The sequence below is a fragment of the Somniosus microcephalus genome, chromosome 10 (assembly GCF_052327205.1).
Source record: "Somniosus microcephalus isolate GS21.2 chromosome 10, FLI_Smic_1.0, whole genome shotgun sequence".
Classification (NCBI taxonomy): domain Eukaryota; kingdom Metazoa; phylum Chordata; class Chondrichthyes; order Squaliformes; family Somniosidae; genus Somniosus; species Somniosus microcephalus.
Genome location: NC_140996.1, coordinates 145,793,714 through 145,818,712, shown reverse-complemented (window position 1 = coordinate 145,818,712; position 24,999 = coordinate 145,793,714). Strand labels below are relative to the sequence as shown.

The window sequence follows — 24,999 nt, the reverse complement described above, 5'->3', positions numbered from 1 at the left end:
CGTGGCATCAATCTGAGACTATGTGAGGGCAGTCTGAGATTGGATGCCAGCAACCACTGACTCCATTACAGCACTAAGCCGTTGCGTTGCTTCAGCCTGTGCTGCAATAGCTGCTGCCACCTCATCCATGACACGCAGCATGAGGTCTGGGTCCCCACGTTCTCTCTGTGAGTCAACCTTCCTCTGCAAACTGCCAAGGATGGGCTTGACGGTGTGAGCAGAGCTGAGTGCAATGTTGGAAGTGGACTCCTCCACGCTCCTTGCCAGTGCATCCATGCTCTTCGGCACCCTTGCCATTGCACCCATGAGCTCGGTGTTCATGCCCATCGCCCGTCTGATCAACACTTCCAGATCGCCGTCCTCATCTGAGTCCTGTGCAGCAGAACTCGTGCGCAAAATCACCCTCCGGGGAGATGGCTCCCGAGCTTCCCTTTCCCTGTGACATTGCTGCAGCCCGCTGGGTCCCGGAGCTTCACCCACATCAAACCCATCTACCAGGCACCCCTCCAGCGACCACGTCGCCCCATTATTAGACCTAGCGCCTTCGGGAGACACAGGCAGTGAGGCTCTGGCTTGTTCTTCCTGCTTCTCCTCTCCCGCGTCGCTGCCACTGGGAGGCTAAGGGGCAAGCTGGTTAGCTGGTGGCTGATTATCTGAAAGCATAAAGGCACAAGAGTGAGGTTAAGGTCAGGGGATGGGGGCAGGAAGGGAGCAAGGAATGAAGACAGTATACTTAGATGGAAAGTGGGAAAGGCTTGTGGTGTGAGGGGGAAGTGGTATGAGAGAAGGGGGAGAGGTGATGAACATACCGTTATTGTCCCCAATGAGGTCGACGTCTCCGACGGCCACAGCACCCATGACCTGGGCCCCAATGATGTGGACCACTTGCTCCTCCAGGTCTGTAAGGAGGTTCAGGTGCACCTCACCTCCTCCGGTTCGTAGCTGCTCCCTCCTGTTGGCCTCCAAGAAAAAGGAGTGAGTGTGCAGCTATGTGTTTGGCAGATGTGCCTACCATAGTTGAATAGCTGTTAATGTATGCAAGGCATGAGATGTGGATGTGACTTTTAGTAGGTGGGCACAGTTGGTGGGTGAGTGTTGGGAATGTGGCGGTTTATATAGTGTGTGCATTGAGATGGTGGCATGCAGAGGTTTTTAAAGCATGTACTCATCCTGACTACCCGAGTGAGGTCGTTGAATTTCTTCCGGCACTGGATGAGAGTTCTGTGGACCACTCTTCTGGCTGACACGTCCTGGGTGACCTCCATCCACATCCTCCTAAAGTCCTGTGGCAATGGCCTCCTGCCAGTGTCCGGGAAGAGCACTGCCCGTCGGCGTTCCACGGCTGCGACCAGAGCCTCCAAAGCATGGTCACTGAACCGGCGAGCTTTCTCTCTGGGCCTCTGATCAGCCTTGACTTCTTTGAGTGAAGGCTTGCAGCTCCTTGCAGGCCCAGTTCACAAGCAGCAATGATCAGTGTGAGGCAGTGCAGCATGATTAAACCTCCCCTTTAAGAACTGGAAGGCGCCAGTCTGTCTGACGACTTTCTAATTGACAGCGCCGGAACTTGATTAGCGCTCTGAAGGTAGCGCCCCGCTCTCCGACGTTAGCACCCTAAGAGAAGCGTGTAATGCTTGATTTAGTGCTCCACTTCCCTCTTGGTGTGCTGAAACTCAATTTTGCATTAATTAGTGCTGTTAGTGGCCCAAAATGGTTGATACCGAATTTTTCCCCAAAAAATATTAAATGTTTATATCAGTTAAATATACCTTGCATATTATAAAGCCACAGTAAAGTAATTTGTGAGTTTTCCTTGGCTTCATTAATTCATACGAAGCTGAAGTAGGATCCATGACAAACATACAGACAAAGTCATAACTGCTTTACATTTCTCAAGAGGTCAAATAAAACATTGTTGAAGCCTCATTTATCTCGCTAGACAAGCAAGCATTTGGCAACAGAAGGAAACACACACTCTAATCTGGCTCCAGTCTGCTAACACATCTGTCATCTTGCTATTACACAACATGATTTCTGAACCAACACATTCTGAATTTCTTTTTACATGATTTAAGTGATCTGCATACAGAGATAAGAGAAATGAACAGAAAAGGCATAATTTACAAAGATATTGGTTTGGCTCAGTAAATACATTAGTGACACAATAATAATATAATTCTCCTAAAGGTGGCAGTTGTTGAGTTACAATAAGCCACACACATAAGATAATGGTTTAAAAGTAAAAAGAATGAATGTATGACATTGCGCATGGAAATTACAATAGGTGAAATATATTAATAGCCACCATCCTGGAAACCTCAATAAAATATTCAAAATCTAAACTTTATTTTTTTCAAAACATAGTAATGAGGTCAGGTACATTTTAAAACTATTAAAAATCATGCAGTCTGCAAGGAAGCTCCCTTATGTTGTATACCTACAAATGAAATATGGACTGTCCAACAAGAACATCTGTAGATCTTCTGAGGAATACAACATCAGAGTATGCAGCAACAGGAATCAGATTAACATCAGAACAAAAGAGTCGCCAAGAAGCATACACAATGATGCCTATCCAGCGTGGTATTTGTAGGCGTTTTTGCAATACTGCTGAGTTTTTATCCTGTTTTGGCAGAATAACACTTGAATCTTTTCCCCATATATATTACTTACCCAGTGTTAGGCTGAAGTGTAATATGGAGACCACTTCCACTGTGCTCCATTGAGTGACATATCCATAGGTTACAATGAGAACACAGGAATGCATTAAAGTCTATTGATCTTTTCTTTTCAACTGAAAGTGCATAGCTTCAAAACTAACAGAAAACATCTGATGAGATTTGCACCTCAGCACATCATAATTTAGGCAGCACAATAGCCTCAATTCTGTGCATGTGCAATCTCGGTAGTGTCAACCAGATCAGCCATGGAACAGAGGTATCAGATAGCAGACTGGTAGACCCCTTAAAAATCTGAGTCTGTGCTGCTGTCAGAATACTGAAGGTCAGGTCATTTATATTAGTGAGTGCTGTCAATGACGGAAGTACTAAACATTTCCCCTTGACAATGCTCCAGTAAAGTAAGAAATGGGTGGAAAATAATGTGCGGAAAACCCTGATCAAAGTGCTTCAGTCAGAGAGAAACCTCAGGTTCTGCTAAATTCTTATGCTATATAAAGCGAAATATATTATATACAAACTTTTGTGATCTCAAAAATGTATTAGTATATACCCTAATTTGCATATAAATTTGCTTATGTAATCAACTTAAAATCTATACATGCTTAAATAATAACAAAGTTACATGAACCAAAGTCATGAATAACATCCTCTGTGATAGTGACTGTGTTATTTTATCTCTGCTCATCCTCTTTACTTCTCCACAGCCCGGAATGGGACAATTAGGGGAACGGTAGCATAGTGGTAATGTCACTTGGGCTAATAATCCAGAGGCCTAGACTAATGATCCAGAGACGTGAGTTCAAATCCCACCACGGCAGCTGGGAAATTTAAATTCAGTTAATTAAATAAATGTGGAATGTAAAAAAAGCTAGCATCAGTAATGGTAACCATGAAACTATCGGATTGTTGTAAAAACCCATCTGGTTCACTAATATCCTTTAGGGAAGGAAATCTGCCATCCTTACCTGGTCTGGCTTATATGTGACTCCAGACCGACAGCAATATGGTTGACTCTTAACTGCCTTCTGAAATGGCCTAGCAAGCCACTCAGTTGTAACAATCCGCTACGAAACATAATAATAAGAATGAAACTGGACGGACCACCCGGCATCAACCTCAGCACTGGCTACGGACACGGCAATGGCAGTCGACCCTGCAAAATCTTCCTCACCAACATCTGGGGACTTGTGCCAAAATTGGGAGAGCTATCCCATAGACTAGTCAAGCAACAGCCTGACATAGTCATACTCACAGAATCATACCTTTCAACCAATGTCCCAAACTCCTCCATCATCATCCCTGGGTATGTCCTGTCCAACCAGCAGGACAGACCCACTAGGGGTGGTGGCACAGTGGTATACAGTCAGGAAGGCGTGGCCCTGGGAGTCCTCAACATTGAATCCTGACCCCATAAAGTCTGATGGCTTCAGGTCAAGCATGGACAAGGAAACATCTGCTGATTACCACCTACCGCCCTCCCTCAGCTTATGCATCAGTACTCCTCCATGTTGAACACCACTTGGAAGAAGCACTGAGAGTAGCAAGGGCACAGAATTTACTCTGGGTGGGGACTTCAATGTCGATGACCAAGAGTGGCCTGGTAGAGCCAACATGAGGGAAAAACCAACTTGACCTCGTCCTCACCAATCTACCTGTCGCAGATGCTTTTGTCCATGACAGTATTGGTAGCAGTGCCAACCGCACAGTCATTGTGGAGACGAAGTCCCATCTTTCACACTGAGGACACCCCCCATCGTGTTGTGTGGCACTACCACCTTGCTAAATGGGATAGATTCAGACCAGATCTAGCAGCTCAAAACTGGGCATCCATGAGGTGCTGTGGGCCATCAGCAGCAGCAGAATTGTATTCCACCACAATCTGTAACCTCATGGTCCATTACTCTCACTCTACCAATACCATCAAGTCAGGGGGCCAACCCTGGTTCAATAAGGAGTATAGAAGAGCATGCCAGGAGCAGCACCAGGCATACCTAAAAATGAGGTACCAACCTGGGGAAACTGCAACACAGGACTACATGCATGCTAAAAAGCGAAAGCATCCTGCTATAGACAGGGCCAAGCGATTCCACAATCAATGGATCAGATCAAAGCTCTGCAGTCCTGCCACATCCAGTCGTGAATGGTGGTCGACCATTAAACAACTAACAGGAGGGAGAGACTCCATGAATATCCCCATCCTCAATGATGGTGGAGTCCAGCACGTGAGTGCAAAAGACAAGGCTGAAGCATTTGCAACCATCTTCAGCCAGAAGTGCCGAGTGGATGATCCATATTGGCCTACTCCTGAGGTCCCCACCATCACAGAAGCCAGTCATCAGCCAATTCGATTCACTCCACATGATATCAAGAAACGGCTGGGCACACTGGATACAGCAAAGGCTATGGGTCAGACAACATTCCGGCTATCGTGCTGAAGACTTGTGCTCCAGAACTAGCCGTGCCTCTAGCCAAGTTGTTCCAGTACAGCTACAACACTGGCATCTATCCGACAATGTGGAAAACTGCCCAGGTATGTCCTGTCCAGAAAAAGCAGGACAAATCCAACCCAGCCAATTACCGCCCCACCAGTCTGCTCTCGATCATCAGCAAAGTGATGGAAGGTGTCATCGACAGTGCTATCAAGCAGCACTTACTCACCAATAACCTGCTCACTGATGCCCAGTTTGGGTTCTGCCAAGACCACTCGGCTCCCGACCTCATTACCGCCTTGGTCCAAACATGGGCAAAGGAGTTGAATTCCAGAAGTGAAGCGAGAGTGACTGCCCTTGACATCAAGGCAGCATTTGACTGAGTGTGGCATCAAGGTGCCCTAGTAAAACTGAAGTCAATGGGAATCAGAGGGAAAACGCTCCACTGGCTGGAGTAATACCTAGCACAAAGGAAGATGGTTGTGGTGGTTGAAGGTCAATCATCACAGCCCCTGAACATTGCTGCAGGAGTTCCTCAGGGCAGTGTCCTAGGCCCAACCAACTTCAGCTGCTTCATCAATGACCTTCCCTCCAACATAAAATCAGAAATGGGGATGTTCGCTGATGACTGCATAATGTTCAGTGCCACTCACAACTCCTTAGATAATGAAGCAGTCCATGCCCGCATGCAACAAGACCTGGACAACATTCAGGCTTGGGCTGATAAGTGGCAGGTAACATTCGCGCCACAGAAGTGCCAGGCAATGATTATCTCCAAGAAGCGAGAGTCTAACCACCTCCCCATGACATTCAATGGCATTACCATCGCCGAATCCCCCACTATCAACATCCTGGGGGGTCACCATTAACCAGAAACTTAACTGGACCAGCCACGTAAATACTGTGGCAACAAGAACAGGTTAGAGGCTAGGTATTCTGCAGCGAGTGTCTCACCTCCTGACTCCCCAAAGCCTTTCCACCATCTACAAGGCACAAGTAAGGAGTGTGATAGAATACTCTCCACTTGCCTGGATGAGTGCAGCTCCAACAATACTCAAGAAGCTCGACACCATCCAGGACAAAGCAGCCCGCTTGATTGGCACACCATCCACCACCTAAAACATTCACTCCCTCCACCACCGGTGTTCTGTGGCTGCAGTGTGTACCATCTACAAGATGCACTGCAGCAACTTGCCCAGGTTTCTTCGGCAGCACCTCCCAAACTCGCGACCTCTTCCACCTAGAAGGACAAGGGCAGCAGGCACATGGGAACACCACCACCTCCAAGTTCCCCTTCAAGTCACACACCATCCTGACTTAGAAGTATATCACTGATCCTTCATCATCACTGGGTCAAAATCCTCGAACTCCCTGCCTAACAGCACTGTGGGAGTACCTTCACCACACGGACTGCAACAGTTCAAGAAAGCGGCTCACCGCCACCTTCTCAAGGGCAACTAGGGATGAGCAATAAATTGCCAGCGATGCCTGATCCCATAAACGAATAAAAAAATAAAAATAAACAAGAGGGGACCTAGCATTATACCACTAATGAAACAATCCCATTCAAAACCACCCTTTGATATCAATCCTTCCCTAATTTGCAATTCATCTTGATGCATTACCTTTCATACTATGGCACTTAATCTTAGCACACAGAATACTTTGTAAAAAAATAGAAATCCAAATAGATGACATCTACCGGAGCTCCCTGATTCACCACTCTAGTGAATTCTTCAAAAACCTGGCTCAGGTCTGTCAATCAGGACTATGTTGGTTGTCCCCGATCAAACCTGAGCATTTCAGATGCTCATAAATATTTGATGATGCTTTCGAGTATGTTCCCCACTACAGAGGTTAAACTCACAGTTCTATAGTTTCCAGGTTGTGATTTTAATCCTCTTTGTAAATTAGGGCACCACATTGTCCTCCTCAAATCATTTGGCACTTCCCCTGTTCTCAGATAGCATCACTCATGACCTCTGCCATTTCATTCAATACCCTAAGGTATATTAAATCTGGCCCTGGTGGTTTTCACACCTTGAAACCTTTTAATTTAGCCTGTATCAATTCCTTGAGATGTGCAGTCAACCCATTTGAGTTTCAGTTTTATCTGCTACACAGTGGGCAGATCCAACTTTCTCACACTTAAAAACAGATGTAAGGCATCTGTTCAACTCTTCTGCCATGCCCTTGTCATCATTTATAATTCTGCCTGAGCCACCCTGCAATGGACCTATTTGTTCTCTAACCAACTTCTAACTCATTAACAAGGAAAAAATGCTTTCTCATTATTATGGATATTTTCTATTCTCCTTCTCTGTAGATTCAATTTAACTTGAATAATATTTCATTTTGTTAGTGCCAACCGGTTTTTATACCTTTCCCAGCCTAAAAGATAATTACTCATTTGAAATAGCCTGTAATAACACAAGTTGCCAAACCAATTCTTCATGAAACTAGTGACTTTTTCTCTTTATATACTGTTTTGCTTTTCATAGACGTATATGCCTTCATAGCCTTTCAGAATTTTTTTTTAAGTACCCCATTGCTTTTCATTATCCTCACCCAGCTCCTCTCCCATTTAACCACCATTAGGTCTCTCTTCATTTCTGTGAAGCAAGCCTTTCTAAAATGTGGCACATGCTATTATCCCTAAACTTGCTACAGTCACATACTTTAAATCTTATAATGGAATGATCTGAATCAGAATGGTGCTCCCCATCTCCATGTCACCTATCAACTGTGATTCATTGTTGAACACTAAATCCAAGATATTATCTCTTCAAGTACTAGTCCTCATGTGCTGAATTAAAAAGCAATTATTGATCGCATCAATAAATGCTTCTTGAGAGCCTTCCATCTCTTGTGACTGCCCTTCATTTGTCCATCTTATGAGTGGCTAATTGAAATCTCCCATCACCACTAGCTACTCTTCATTGGCTATCTAGTGATTTAATTATACATCTGCAACTCCCTTTCCTTCTCTTGGTTTGGATGTCTATAACACATTCCTAGAAGCATACTGGTGTGAATAACTACATGAAATAAACAGTGACATTTCTGGGTCAACATACAGCAACTTGATGCAACTATTCTTTAAGGAATAAGAGCCAACGGGCTAGAAATTCATTATAGTCAAGAAATTGGCAGTGTTTAGACTAAAAATGGTTAAGTAGCGCCAGTTGAAAGTCATCTAGGATGCATGCAAAATTCATCCTCACTCCTCATTAAAATGATTGCAGTCATGATTCTAGTCTAAAAGCTCAAGCTCATTGGCATTACACTGAAAAGATGGACCAATATCGGGGGCAATCTAAATGCAAGTAATGATTGCCACAGGCTTTTTTCACTACTTAAAGGGGAGGTTCATTGATGCTACAGCACCTCATTCTCAGCATTGTTGGGTGTGCTCAGCTGCCTCAACAACCATAAGAAGAAGGAGCACTTATTTACAAATCCTGATGGCAGATCTCTGCCCCAGTGAGAGAGCCCAGAGGTTTTCCGAGGAAGCTTTGGAGGCATTGGTCTTAGCAGTGGAGAGAAGATGGGTGGTCCCATACCCTCCAACTAGCATAAGCCCCTTGCCACAAGTTGGCCAGACTATGTAGAGGGAGGTGGGACACCATGTCATGGGCAGCACTGTGGTCCCCAGGACCCACACACAGTGCAGGAGGAAGTTTAACGAGCTCACACGGGTGGTCAAGGTGCATGAAGGCTTCAATAAATCCTACATACCACCATCTGTACCACAAACTTCACATACTACTCGATGCACCACACCCCCAGCACTCACCCAGCAACAATCTCTACCTAGCAACACTCACACCCACATCTCACACCTTGCACACTTTGGCAGCTATTCAACTATGGCAGGCACAAGGGTCATTAGTTATTAGAATTGATGTGATATGTGTGCTATGTTTATAGATACATTTATTAAGTGTGTTTGGAATATTTTGTGGTCTCTCTTGTTTCACCTTTGTGACCAGGAGGACACTGTGATATGGCATGAGGCAGCGATTGTATGATGGGGATGTGGTGAGCTACGGGGATCTGGGGCTTCATTCTTGTGAATCAGAGTCTGATGAGCTGGTCATGGACAGCCTGTCCAGAAAGCCGATTGTCTTGCTGCCTTTGCCCTCCCTCCTGTTCCTCGTCCTCTTCCTCCTCATCCTCCTCTGCCTCGTCCTTTTCCTCCTCATCCTCTTCCTCCTCATCATCCTCTTGAGTTAATCCCGCAATCCCGCAGCCCCCATGACTGTGAGGAAGTGTTGTGACCAGAAGCCTTTAACAAATAATGAGTGACTTCTGCACTTGAACCAACACTCCCTGTCACCAAAAAAACTTGAATAACTAAAGAAAGCTTTTTCAGTTGCAGGAAGTAGCAAACAGGTACTGAAACTGCAGAACCATGTTAGTTGCAGCTGATTGGGGCTGCAGCCTGCTTCCTGCTAGTAGACACCAGCTCTCCCTGTCGTTGTTCTGCACTGCTATTAAGGTAAGTGGCTATGACGAAGTTGGGAGATCAGACATCTAGTGAGCGTTGCACACTCACTGATGTCACGATCTCCATGATGGTGAGGTCCCTGGCAATCGAGTTTACCGGCAGCGCTACCAGCAACACCAATATGGCGTGCAGTGCTGGAACCAGCATCAGCTGTCATTACAGCTGTCAATGGCACTTTAGTGCCGTCTTGTGGTGCAAACATGTGGCGCAAAGCACACAAATTTCTCCCCCAACATGTCTGAACAAGCTAATCATCCATTACCCATTTTATGTAAGTGTTAAGCGCTAGCAATGTTGTAAAGGTAGTGAGACTGCATCATGGAGCCAGAATCTTATTAACACTTTTTTGAGGCCTTAATGAGTCTACAGATGCCTAGTAAACAAGCCCTCAGCACTTCTTCATTACACCATCCCATGGAATGGGTGCACAACAGCCCCAGAGTCCAATAATATGGATCTCCTGTACCTGATACACATCAGCATTTTAGGCACCAAGAACAATATTATTATCCCCACATGACAATCCTTTCCATATTGATAGTGTTGACAAATCAGCTGTAAATTCTTTCATTTGAGTATGTGATTTGTGAGCAGAAGTTAAATCAGGTCCAGGGTGACATCACTAGTTATTTTAGGTCCTGACTAACATTTGGAGCCAGATTAATAAACCCCATTCCCCTAAATCTGCAACTGTGTTCTGTTAGTACTCTGTTTAAACTGTGGCATCTTGCCCATTCTTAACTAACTTACAGGACTAAATACGTGTATGTAGCATAAATTTCCTTTTATAGCCTGAGCAAAGGAATTCTCAAAGAACAGGGCCATAACAATCCTTAATAATCAAAGGTTTTTTGGCTTATTTCCGTGAGCATATTTCAGTATGAGAGTACTCTGAACTCTCAAAAAAGCAATAGAAAGGCCCATTTCTGATCTCTAAGGATTTTTGTGACCATTTATTTATTTCTATTTCTCTGTTAAACTTAACTCAAAGAGGACAATAAAAACTACATAAATCTGTTTGTATGTGAAATGTTATATTACAACTAATCTGCTGTTTATTTATTTAATGCAATCCTAAGCTTATGGCTGATGTTTTAATGTGATGTAGTGCAAAAACCAAGGATTTGTCCATTAATTTTGCTCATTTTCACAGTCGGTGCTTCTACTGCCATTTTGATTGGAGCCCTCAAATAGGTGGCCAAAGCAGGTGGGAGCTTCATTATTAAATGCAAATTGGGGCACTACAACATCAAAAGGACCCCAATGCAATTTTCAAGTATCACTGGGCAGAGTCCACACTATGCATGGTGCGTGCTCTGCCCAGCAGTACTGGACGTAGAGCAGCCTAACCAGGAGTCCTTAAAGGGACTGCTGCAGACCGCTCTAAAGTCAGAGCAGGTAGGATTCCTAGTGATTTCTGTGGGGTCAGCAGGATGTTACTGCTCCTCCTGCCCCCACAAAAAATGTTCAGTTCAATGCCTGAACCTACATGGCCCTCCTACTTTATCTTAAATCAACTGTCACCACTCTGTCACCTCCCCCCTTCCCCATCAACCCCAAACCTCAATCGGCTTGCTACGCTGAATGAGGAGGAAGCTCCCTGCAAATATGGTAATGAGGCCCGATAATTAAAATGGTTTAGGCCTATGACCACTTTCGCCGGGCAGGCGACAGGCTCACTCTGCCCACTCCCACCCGATGAAAGGGATCACGTCAAAATTTGTCCTATCGACCTTTTTTGAAACTGTCTCACCAAGTCAGTGTTCAGAAGGTTAATATTTTATGCTAGATTACCAAAGTTAAAATATTTTCTATTATGTCCAGTATTTTTATTAAAAGTCATTAATATGCATGAAGAAACATGGGGGGCAGATTTCCATTTCCTTTGCTACTGGGTAATAATCAGCTTCCAGGCACAAATGAGAGGAAAAAGGGGAGGAGATTCATTGCACCAATTCTTAGCCCCCTTTATGCAACCCAGGGAATTTCTTGGGGATTCTCCCAAGGGGGAGTGAAGTGTTTGCACAAGTATAGGGCAGCCATACAAATGAGGTGGGATGTCTGGAAAGGAGGCCTTCCGCCCCTTTTTCCTCTGAAATTGCCAGGGGCCACCCAGACACAGGAATGCACCCCCCCCCCCCCCCCTCCACCAAAAGAAATTGAAATTAGGCCTGTGCCTGGCCGTCCCTCAGATCAGAGGGAGAAGAGGAACATTGGGGGCATGGGGAACAGGAGAGCTCCTCTGGGCCCACAAGGAAACCTTTACAAAATTAAGTTCATATACTTCCTCAGCCCTCTTCTGGGTCTGCTGCTCCTTGGCACCTGGTGTTCCCAGCGAGGGCCTCACACAACTCCCGAAACCCAGGAGTTAACATAGAGGCTGTGAGTGTGGCACTAGGCTGGAGGGCAGGACGCTGCCTCTATTTTAACCACCATGCACACCCCATTCTCATCGGCCGCGAGGGGTTCAAATTGGCCCTATAATTTTGTTAAAAGTTTTGATGATAATACTTTCAAAGAGACTGATTCATTAGAAGGGATGCAGGGAAGAGTAACAAAAATGATTTCTGTTTATGGATCACAGTGCTTTGAGGACAACTTTAGAAGTAAAATTACTCTGCAGCAAAAGAAACAGACACTATGGACAGAATTTGAGGTTGGGGGCATAAAATGGGCAGTAGCAGATTGGCCGCCCATTATACGCTCCGTCCGAGGAAAGGAAAATTGAGCAGAGTGCAAAATGGGCAGCCAATCCACTACCCATTTTTATGACTTAAAAACTAAGTTGTAAAAGATGTCAGCTATCTGTGCATGTTAACTGAAGCTGCAGTCACAGCTACCAATCTCAGTTAAAGTAGCAATTCACAACCAGCAGCACTTGTTTATACTGTCTAGCTGTGAATTTGATTCTGGGGTCCAGCCTACAACTGTACACATGTGTGTTTGTACTCATGAGTAGAACTTTAAAATATATAGCCAGTAACTTTAAAATATATTGAAAACATAGATGAGCGTGCTCTTACTCTCAAGCATTTAAATAACCTCTGGCCATGTTCCAATGACCCTCTCAGTACTCTTTAAACTAGACTTGGACTGAGTTTTATTCTATTTGGTGTCAAACCAAAACAGATGGCTTCCTCCAGAAGATCAGGACTCTGACCTTATACGGTTACTTTTGCATTCCTATGAAACAGAAACCACTTCTCAGCAATGCAAAAGTAATAATACACCCTAAGTGAATATTATTGCTAGGGATTGGAAACAGATACCTCTTTAATTTGTAACATGCATTATACTTTCTTACAGTGGTCCAATGCAACAGATTCAAGGCACAGCTTCAGGTCATTACAGCGATGAGCCAAGCAGTTCCAGCGAATCAGAAAGCAGTTCAGAGTCTGACTCTGAGGCTGAAAGTTGCTCCAGTGACACCAATAGCAGCAAACCTTCACACATCACTACTCCTGAGGTAGGAACACATTTCTCAATAACAATTGGTATTAAAGGTAAGCAACAGGATAATAATACCACTAAAAAGGGTGGCAGGTGGCAAAAAGTAAGCATCATTACACACCAGAGGGTTGTTTTCTTTAAAACAAAGATCTTTAAAGCAAAGTATTACGATCAGTGCAATAATATTTTTAAACCCACTTAATTATTACAGTATCTTTCCCATATATTTATCTGTAAAAAAAAGGACATTGGGCAGTGTTGCACCGTCAGCAGGCAGTTGATCTAACCTTAATTAATGTCTGAAATGCATGAAATAATTTATTTTATTACCCTTAATTAATGCTATTGCCATTTATAGTTGAATATAAGATATTATAAGCAAGAAACTTTTAGATTTTATCTTTCACCCTAGGAATTTAACAATGCAAGTTATTATAGTGCTGAGCTGTATTCCAAAACCGATTTAAGGCCAAAAGCAACTAATAAATACAAGTCTTCCTAAAAAAATACTGTTGTGTAATCACTGTCAGTTAATTAGCCTCCATTCTGCAATTATAACTGATTTAATAGTGCATCTTTTTTTAATATATTTTATTGTGTTGAAAGATTATATTAAATTTGCATCTGTTTCCAGCCAGAGCAGACCTCAACTAACAAGTGGCAACTTGACAAATGGTTAAACAAAGTGAACTCACATAACAATAACACCACTGTGAGCGAGAATGGCAATTATGGACTCAGCAACAATCAGTTTCATAGTATACAGCAGTATGAGAACCAGGAAAGGGCAAAAGCTCTTGTACTCAGCCAAACAGACTTCAAAGAGCGAGAAAACCAAAGTCCTAATAGAGAAAAGCAAAGGCCTAGAACTGATCACAAAACTAAAAGTGGTAAACAAGAGTTACCTACTCATAATGAATCTGCCTTCCAGAGAAGGACATTGGGAAAAAAGCAGCCCAGGAAGACAGGAAAAATGTCTATTGGAGATAATCTCAGCTTCCTGAACTCAGAGAATCAATGCATAATTTCTAAGGGAAAAGGAAGCCAGGACTCCAGTACATCAGAACAGCACAAAACCAAACCTAATGCTAACAAAGTAGGGCCTAAAAGAGAACTGCAGACAGGATTTCTTTGCGAAAAAAGGAAGCACAAGGGAGCTGGTAAAAATATACCTAAATCCAGAGAATTTATTGACACTGAATCTTCGTCATCTTCAACTTCATCAGGCTCAGGACAAGACTCCGATAATGAAGAATTTCTTCCAGCCAAATTTCCACCAACTTCTACTTCGCCAGACAACCACAAATTACATGACTGTAGCAATAGTCTTAGCAGAGTCAGGAGCTGCAGTGCAGTCAGCTCTGTCAATAGGACTACTAATGAATCAACCAATGACTCAGAGGCACAGCTGTTTGCTTTAGTCCCTTTTGGTCGAAATGAACTTCTTTCACCTTTAAAGGACAACGAGGAACTCAAGTCTCTCTGGGTAAAAATAGATTTGACACTTTTATCCAGAATTCCTGGACAGTTACCCAAAGAGTCTCTAACCCAAAAAGATACTGCTGAGGGGATTTGCAATAGCAATGTTAATGAAGGTTCCAGTCCCTCACAGGAGAAACCATCAACAAAATCAAGAAGAAAACGCAAGGTATGTCAATGTATAATTATTAATAAATGGAAAATATTATCATTATTTGATGTGTAGTTTGTGATCTGCCAGTGGGAGGGGGAGGCAAGAGATGCAGTGAAGGCCACCCACCCTCATGCAATGCAGCCAAAATGGGAAATTTCAAATATGCCTACCAGCCCCCTTGTTAATCAGGCTGGAAGCCTGTCAACAATTTTTCAGGGTTGCAGGCTAAGACCCAAGCCTGGACCCCCCCAGGTGGGATCCACTTACACTGGCCAGGAGGCTCATTTCACTCAACATAGAGGCTACCCAGCAGATCCTAGGCCAGCCTAGGAGTCCTCTCCCCCTGGCCACACCACCCTGATGCAGGGAATTATACTTAGGATGGGAGTGCCTACAAACTTTCAGGACACTTTTATTTTAAGTGCATAATATATTCAGTTTATTTCTTAATTAATACAAACAATCACTGTCCGATTGTTTTCTTGCCTATCTCTGCCTATCAGCATGGCATTCTGGATGTGCTCTGACTTCCACTTTATATGCCTAAATAAGATGAATGCAGCTGAATAAAATAAAAGCAGGTTCTTGAGACAGGCTAGAAGGCAGTACAATAGGCCATATGTCTATTCCGCAACAAGTGATAACACACAAAGCTTTTTAAAAGAATTATTCTCGGGTATCGATGGCAAGGCCATCATTTATTGCCCATCCCTAGTTGCCCTTACACAATGGTGATGGACCACCCATTAATTCTTCGTAGCGGTTTGATACCATTGAGTAGCTTTCTAGGCCGCTTCAGAGGACAGTTAAGAGTGAACCACATTGTTGTGGGACTGGAGTCATGTAAAGGCCAGACCAGGTAAGGATGGCAGGTTTCTTTCCCTAAAAGACATCAGTGAACCAATTGGGGTTTTATGACAATTCGACAGCTTCATGGTCACTTTTACTAATACCAGGTTTTTATTTCCAGATTTTTTTTTAAACTGCCATGGTGGGATTTGAACTCACATTCTACTGGATTGTTAATCCAAAACTACAATAACACAGCTAACTGGACTATCATAGCCCTACTTTAACTGGCTTCACTCTATGTATAATAACAACAAATTGGATTTACATAGCACTTCTAACATTAAAAAAATCCCAAGGTGTTTCACAAATAGAGGTGAATAAGGAAATGGAGATAAAGATATAAGAAGAGGGCTTAGGAGTGGCAACTGAAAGCTTGGTCAAAAAGATGGGTTTTAGGAAGATTTTTAAAGGTGGATGGAGAGGCAGAGGGTTTTCGGGAGAGAGTTCAAAGAACAGGGTAAAGTCAGCTGAAGGCTCGGCCAACAATTGTGAGACAGAAGATGAACAAGTGAAAGTAACAGTATTTGAATACATCAGTACATTTACATTAGAAGTCCTTATACCTAGCTCCTTGAAAGGCAAACAATAAAGATGAACACGTGAAAATAACATTCTAAATGATAAGCTATTCTTTTAAAAATAATTCTTATATAAACAGTGTTTTCTTTCTTCTTGCATTTCTTACCACTGGGGGAGCTGTCTTAGTCTGAATTATATCTCTTGGAAGTTTAAATCTTACTCTTAGGGGTCGATATTAACCCCCCACAATGGACGGGAATGGGTGGGGGGGTTAAAATTAAAACTCACGAAGCATGACTACAACCTGCCCCATAAGCCCCTGCCGCCATTTTTACGGTGGTGGATCGCATGGTGTGTCTCTGTCCCGCTCTCAAGAGGCGGGACATTTCATTATAATATTTAAATCAGGCTCCCACCATGTGGTTGGGAGCCTGATTTAAATTTAACACTGGCCTGTGTTTCCCAGGGCTCGGGAACCCGGCAGCTAAATGGAGATGGGAGCAGCTGGATCAAGCAGGTATGTGCTTTTTATAGCACAACTTGTGAGCCAGGAGGAGCCAGAGTGATCCCCCAGCCCCTCAAGCAAATCATCTGCCGATCACAGCCTCTCCTCGCTGCCGTGATCAGCCAACCGCCGATCTTTGCCTCACTCCCTCCCGATTGCTGTGCTCTGAGCACCCCCCCCCATACATGCCCCAATATTTGCCTCTCTCTATTCCTCCCGATTGCCGTGCTCCTGTCAATCTCGCCAACTGCTGGGTGGGAAATGGAATAAAAAATGATAATGAGGTCCTGCCGTTAAATTCGGCAGGACCTCCGTGTTCCCGGGATTTCCGGGTTCCCCCACCCTCACGCAACCGTACTCCCCCGCTCCCTCCCCGTAAATATTGGGGCCTTAGATTCAAACAGTTACAAATCCTTAATATCCCAAAACAGTTATCAGAGTTCATGGATTTAAATAAATGTTGGGCATGTTTGAAAATAGCTTACTGTTGTATATACTTATAATAATGGAACAAGTCACACAGTCTGTGTTTGTACAAAAGGTCTTAAGTTTTGCAGACAACTGACAAAACTTGCAAAATTTATACTCAGTTAATCTTGGAATAAGATTCTGAATGTAGTTAGTTTTTTTAAACTACTTATGACAGCTGACTAATTTAAAGGAAGGTAAACAAAGCTCAAACAAGACCGAACGGCTTCATTTTTGTCACCAATGGCATCAGTCTTCCTCAAGTTCAGTTGGAAGAAGTTATGACTGATTCATGACTTGATATCAGAAAAGCAGTCTGACAGCAAAGGGGTGGTTGTGGGGTTGAGAGAAGTGGAAAGGCAGAGTTGGGAGTCATCAACATACATATGGAAGCTGACTTCACACTTGCAAATGATATCACCGAAGAGCAACATATAGATGAGTAAGAGGATGGAGCCAAGGATAGATTCTTGGAGGACTCCAGAAGTATATGGATGGAAAAAGAATCATTGCTGGAAATGCACTGGCTGCATTCAGATAGGTAGGAGGGAAGTTCAGTGGTCAGGAGTTGGGGAGGGGATCATGGAAGCAGGGAATGGGTCGCACGGAAGAAATTACTTTGAAAAGGGTAAGGCGAGAGATGGGGGGAGAAACTGGAAAATGGCAAGTGCTCAGGGTTAGAGTAGGTAGGAGACTCAGTTTACAACAGGGAGAAGGAAATTGAGGAAGCAGCAGAAGTCTCAACCTTAGAAATGAAGAAGTCGATACAGTTGTGTAAGGTAACAAATCAAACAAATACTTGTTTTGTACACAGTAGTTATGAGTATACTTTCTGAATCACATGACATTTAACTTGCTAACAATACTTGGTACAGCTAAATAATCAGGAAGAGGGAGCAGAGAATAGAGGGAAAAAGAGAAGCTGAGTCGTAAGAAATTCAATTCAATTTTATTTGCCATATGTAACTAGGACAATGGAATGCTTACTCCCTGTAGGGACACGTCAGCTATTCTTACAGCACCGTGTTCAGAAAGTCAATTCTTTGGCATCCAGTGGCAGTGGGAGCACGATGTCCCTCAGCCGCTCCGTCCTCCTCGTCACCGCGGCCTCCTCCTCACTATTGCCGGCTCGGCTCCACGTGTGGTGGCCTGCTTCTCCCGCTCACCCTCTGGCCACCATCGCAGAAGAGATCGCAGTTTATTACTTTCTTTAAAATGTGCATGTCGCTCCCATCACACTATTATTAGAGTGGATGGCCCCTTAAATGATTTCCTCCTCTAAACTAACCTGCATTCCCAGAAATTTCCAGCTATCCTGATTCACCCTTTGGCCATTCAGTTGCCTGCATTGTAAAGCTGCAATCGAGGTGACCATTGTATAAAATATGACATATAACATCTTTGTTGCTAAATGGTCTAATTAATACCTAATTCTCCAAGAATCATCTTCCTATTCTTAATTTTTACATTTTTGTAAACCATAGCATTTGGCTATATCACAATGGCTTATACTCTTAACATTTACAATCTAATTCCCTTATGTGCTACAACCATGCAGTATAAATGCCCCAAGAAATTTGCTAGCGGAGGCAATGAAAACTTCCTACAATAGTTTTTACTCTCTGTCTCCAAATCAAAATACTAATAACAGCAAAAATAAACAGTTTGTGTGAAGGTGTTTGACAATGGGGCAGAAATTGCGGTCTCTGTGACCATCCAGAACTTGCGCTCTGTCAAGGTACGCCTTGACAGATCATCCAAACTGACTGAAAAATGAGTATTGCTGGCGTAGAGTTGAGCTATTTGCCCAACAACTGCCCAGCAATTGCCCAAGCAACTCTTATGGCTGGTAAAAGCAGGCGTAGGGCCTGCTTTTATCAGCGTAAGGGCATATGTAAGGCTTAAATAAAACATTTAAAATCCAAAATTATGCACATACACTTTAAATGAGTTTATGCAAATATTGGCCCGGATTAAGATGTTTAAAATTATTTATCAAAAAATTGCATTTTTATTCAGGTTGGTGCAATGAAGGGATTTATAAATAAAATTGCAATTCAGTACATTTATAATCATTAGAATTCTGTAAATTGTATAATTATTTGGGGATTCCATTGCTTATCATTAGGAGATTCCCTTTGTAAATGATTGCAATGGAATCCTCCTTTGTCATTGGAGGACCGGGCCCACGTGATCCCAGGGACACTTATGAACCACCTGCATCGCTGGGATCCGTGGGCCTTTATGCTGCCGTACACCTGGAGGCCTGAGACCACAACTCTTCACAGCTTGGGTGCCTGGAGGTAAATTCGTAAATGTTCTGTGGGTTGGGGACATACTCCAGAGGTATGCCTCCGACCGCAATTTCTAGGCCAACGTGTTGCCATTTGGAAACTGCCTGTATGCAAGCTAGTAATAAACCTTTAGCATTGCTGGCCTGTAGAGACCTTGTCCCAGGGCCAGATGCATAAATTTGCAATTGTAACTTCACACTTTTTGTCCATGTGCAAGGTTCGTGTGTGCAGATTCTTTAAGCCTCTTGATTTAGTCAAGATTCATGCATGCATAATAACATTATGACTCCTATGTAGATAACAAACTCTCATTCACTATAAGGTCACAATAGAGAATGAATCTTATTTAACTGTTGGCAAAGTATTGACAAACAGGTTATCACAAAGTTGTGGTGTTTCAGTAGATAGGTATTGAAATATTGTAATAATTTGTTGGGTGCTTCAATAATTTGGAAAAAAATCTGGTCTGGAAATATTGAAATGATTGGAAATTTGCCACCTAGATCATCATCAAAACACTGAGATGTCGAGAACAAAACATCCTGTCCCTTGTCTCCAATAAAAGGGTGGCAGACAAATTGTAGCCTTTGTACTTAAATGTTTCTACCATTATAGTGGCAGGTTGCCATGCATCCGTTTTTATGTTGCAGACAAACATTTTTGATTGAAGCAGCATGCTTAAAGAGTGCTTGTCTCTAGTGTCAATGTATATTGCTAGTCAATTTCCCATGGTATTGCACATAGGTAGTCAACACCAAGTTAGTCTTCAGGTCAAGTGGGATTAGAAGGAGGAGATAATTGGACCAGGGATAAGGGACAACTGCAACAATGGAGACTAGAAGAGGGCAGAGGGCCAAGGTTGAGTGAAGTGGTGGAGGGGGAGGTAGATTTATATTAGGCATCCATGCTATTGGACTGCCTGATTGTCATGGAAGAGTCAACATTTCCTCCACTTGAACATCAGGAAAACTAAAGCCATTGTTTACAGCCCCCTGCAAAATTCTGCATGCATTCCATCAACTCTGTCCCCCTCCCTGGCTGCTTGTTCATGCTGAACTAGACTGCGCACAACCCCGATGTTCTGTTTGACCCAGAGCTGAGCTTCAAAACACATATATCCTATACATTACCAAGATTGTTTATTTCCACCACAGCATTGTCTACTTGTTGAAGTAGAATCCATAAATTCTTTTAATAAGTCATTTGATAATTACTTAAAAACATGGAATGTTAAAGTGTATGGGATAAGCAGGAGAATGGGTTAGACTAGGTTGCCCAAATGGAAAAAAACCACTGCACAGACTTGATGGGCTCTATGTCCTATTTCTGTGCTGTGATGCTCTATGATTCTGTGAAGTGGCTTTGAAATGTTTGCTGCATATTTACAAGCTTCTGTAATAACTTTTACCATTATATATTTTTGCAGTCTGAAAACAACGATATTTACAGTGAAAATAAGAAGAACCATTTAGACAAAGAGCCTCTCATTGCACTACTGCCCTCCACTGACAGCTCTTATGTGCCAAGTCAAAAAGCCATGGCCATCAATGAGTAGGTGTTGTTATTTGTCCATTGATTCTTTTGGTAAACAGGAGCCAACTATTTCTCATTCTAAAACAGTGGGAATTTTAAGCATTCAATCAAATAGAAAATAGCAGCCAACACTCTTTCAGAAGAGAAGATCCTGCCAGATAAACCTTCTTGACTTTTCTGAGGAAATAGCATTATAAGTAAATTGTGGAAAACCTTATAATATGATGTACCTATGCTTCCGGAAAGCCAATCAACAATAGTCGTCACAAGAGGCTGTTACATTAGCTTTGATAAGCAAAGTAAAACCTGATAAGAAAGTGGCAGAAGGAAAAGGAGCAATGGGTTTTTGTTAGGGAAGTGAATCAGGTGTGAGGCAGTTACTGTATGTAGTTGATGGTGGGGTGCCTGCTGTTTCTAATCTCAGCAATTTGGAATCAGAAACTTAAAGCAAATTGATCACATTTGCAGACAACACTAAATTTGGGGGAAGGCATTTGAGTCAAATGAGGCAGCCAAAGAACCACAAAAGAAACTAGATAAATTATGAAAATAGGTGGAACAGTGATAGATAAAATTCAAATTACGGAAATCAAAGTAGGTTCACAGCCAGTAGAAGGCATTCCGGTTCTTCTTAACGCTGGTTTTGGTGACTTATTTGCATCATTTTTTTACCATTTTTGTTTACTCACTTTGCATTACTCTAGTTGCATTGTATTTATTGGCACTGCACTTTAACTTATCCTTTTATTTTTTATTTATTTGCCTCTTTTTACCATCTACTACATATACAAGAGAGATATACTGAGATTGTCAACAGCCCCCTTTGCAAAGTATGAGCAGTCATCTGAAAATTCTTTTTGCTCTCAGAGAACTGGAAGATGAGGAGTTCTATAGCTATGAGTAGTGGCAGGTGTGCCTGCATCAGTAGTGGGCTCAGTGAATCCATGCCTGCCTAAGGAGTGCATGTATAGAAAACACCACAGTTAACTAAACATGTCAGAGGAGCTGAGTCCTTGCTGCTTACACTTTACCAGATCTCCAAATTCCCTCTGCAACTAGCATGGCTCTACTGTGGCAGTGGAAGTCATGACTGACTTGAACTTCCTATGCCACTGGCTCTTTTCAGACTACCAAGTATGACATCTATCAGATCAACCAGGCTGTAGTGCACCAGTGCATACATCAGGTTAATGAAGCATTGTCTGTTGGGGCCAAGGACTTTATCAATTTCCCTAAGGACAATGATTAATAGCAAAATAGGGCTCTTCACCTTTTAGTGGATGACAATTCAAAAACACTAGGCTTCATCGATATAAGCCATGTGCACATATAGGCTCCCTGCATCAATGCAATAGCATTTCTGAACAGGAAGGGACACCATTCCATCAACTTGCAGTTTTTAAGTGATCATCAGAACCACATTGTGCAGATAGATGTCAGGTACCTTGGAAACTACTGCAATGTATTTATTGTATACCAGTCTATATATTCTCAGTTATTTCAAAAATATTCAGCATCTGGGAGGAAGACCTCAAGCAACAGAAACTACATTCACCTGCTCCACCACCTCCCCCTATGCAACCCTATCTGATGATTTCTTAGGAGGGTGCTCCTCACAACCAAAAATGATAACTGTCCCTTGCATCACCTCTCTGAGCATTACTTCTGGTGTTGCTTCTGAAAAGGAGCTGTCTTCCCTCTTCCCCAGGTACTTGCAACTTCAGAGCTCATCATATGAAATATGTAGCAACAACAGGAAGTAGCAACAAATTCTTCACAATAGGAAGTGCAGGTGGCTCTTCAAGGAGCTACACCTGCAATTTTAAGCTCCTGCTGTAGATTTTCCACCCCTATCCTCCACGCTATCAAAACATGCCCCAAACCATGCTGCTAGTGTAAATGAGGGCACCTGTGCACTGCACACTGCATCCCAGCAGAATTCTTATTCTCAATATCTAGGTTACAATAATCAGAAACTAAACATATATGAAAAATGCCAAATAGTTCTTTAATGTTATTGTTACCTTAAACGCCAATATTTTGAATTTCACTTTTTCCTATTGTCATTATCTTAATGTAGATTATCCAAGCAAGCAAATGAGAGAGAGAAAATACTTCAGCCTCCACTTTCACCGTTATCCTACATCTCAGATCAAAAGTACCCCATTGAAAACAACACAACCATTGCAGGAAACAATGATCCTGTTTTACCAAACAGCTCCTCAACATCCTTCTCTTCCTTAAAACATTGGAAATCTGAGAGTAAATCACGGTCTTGCACTAAAGACTCGAGTGTAAGTAAATACAACATTCAAACTCTGTACAACGTGTAGTAGTATAACTTGCTGGGGGTAATATATTTTGCTTTATCATTTTAAAGAATTCATTACAAAAACTGTTGATAGATTTTGTGGTACACCAAGCATCCATATAGTGATAGCAGGGTAGGATGGTTGTGATGAAGCACAGCATGTGAAATAAATCTTTAGTGGAGTCACAAAAATAGTGCCTTTTTCCATTTATGTATTTGAGATGTTACATAACAAACCAGCATTTGCTCTGATGGAGGAGAGTGTGGAGATTATAATGTGGGAAAGTACACGAGATATTGCTATCATATCTGCAGAAATTCTTGTTTTTCAGAGAACTCCAGATCAGAAAAGACATATAGAGAAAGAATTCATAGCTGCATTTAAGGGGATGCTAGATAAGTATACAAAGAAGAAGGGAATAGAAGGAAATGCTGATAGGGTTAGATTAAGTAGGGTGGGAGGCGGCTCATGGGACCAAAAACACCGGCATAGACCAGTTGGGCCGAATGGCCTGTTTCTGTGCTGTAAATTCAATTACAGGATTTCTAATACTCATTGGAAACCATGAAACTGATTGCCATGTTTCTCTGACAAAATAAATAATTGAGAAATCTTACAGAATTTTAGTGGCCATTTTGTTGTAGTACACCCACACTGCTCACAATGACAACGAATGAAGCAGGAGTGAGAGAATTAGAGAAGCTAAGCATTCTGTATGCATAGGATTTAGGACACAAAGAAAACTGTAGAAAGTTTCATAGTGTTCCCTGGTGTACTGCCATTTGTACGTGAACTGGAAGATATACAGGAAAAACAGAATGGAAATAAATCTGATGTTTAAAGTCTAATTGTGTTATGGGACTACTGGACAAGTTTAGATTGCAGTTTTAGTGGCACAGTGATAGTGCTACATGATGCAGCTCCATTCTATGAATGCATGTACCTAAAATATGGGAAAGAACGCTGAAGTTGAGCCTAGAAGTTGCTGTTACTGACAAAGTTTACACTAATACCTCCTCCAGGCCTCACAGGGAAAGTATAGGCCACCCCTGCTCTGAACTCCCCCTTCCCCTGAGGTAAGATTACTATTGGAGAATCTGTTCTTGTCAATAAAATCACTTGGTATTAAGGCCAGCTTTTGACTTGCACATTTATTTTAGTAGCTTAGGATTAATATTACAGAACTAAACCTATTCCTGATACTTGAGTAGCTTTGCCGTCGTAATATTAAAATTATTTTCAGCATCACTGCATGATCTGAAAATTTAAATTGATTGGCCCAGGGGCACAGCAGTTGCTTGAACCTATTGGCCCAGAATTTGCGGTCCTGATGACAGCGAACTGGTAGTGCTCGCTGTCATTTCGCCTTTGAAACTGACCGCAACTTCAGGATTTAGCGCATACGCAACCTAATGCGTAAATCCTGAAGTTGCGGTCGGTCATTCACTGCTCCTCCACAGGCTGCGCTGTGCCCCCCCCCCTCCCCCACCCCCACCTCACCCCCCACATAGCCGGCAATCAGCGTAATCGCTCAAATCATGGAAACTGACAAAAACATCGGCTCTTCCACGGTAATACTACTGTTAAATTCCCCTTTAAAAGTTCGACTTCGTTGGATTAGGTGTAACTGGGGTTTTAACAGCGTATTGACTGCTAAGCAAAGGTTATGGCCCTGACAAACTAATTTTAATTTTGTGGAGTGTCAAATTTACCCATTTTAATAAAAATTAAAATTTTTAAGAAACTTTAAAAAAAATTGTTCATCTTTATTTCAGGTTTGCCTTTTCCCCATGTGAGAGCCCCAATCTTTGTTTTG

At 42.6% G+C, this 24,999-nt stretch overlaps 1 protein-coding gene across 1 annotated transcript in view; it reads left to right on the top strand.

The window, feature by feature from the left end:
• Positions 1 to 24,999, top strand: part of LOC147111733 (AF4/FMR2 family member 3-like) — a 176,301-nt gene that overhangs the window by 32,968 nt on the left and 118,334 nt on the right. The window contains exons 2-5 of the mRNA XM_085998922.1: positions 12,924 to 13,083; positions 13,702 to 14,715; positions 20,765 to 20,889; positions 22,952 to 23,165. Of these exons, the coding sequence (XP_085855048.1) occupies positions 12,931 to 13,083; positions 13,702 to 14,715; positions 20,765 to 20,889; positions 22,952 to 23,165 (1,506 nt within the window). The 5' untranslated portion in view covers positions 12,924 to 12,930. The remainder of the gene's footprint in view (positions 1 to 12,923; positions 13,084 to 13,701; positions 14,716 to 20,764; positions 20,890 to 22,951; positions 23,166 to 24,999) is intronic.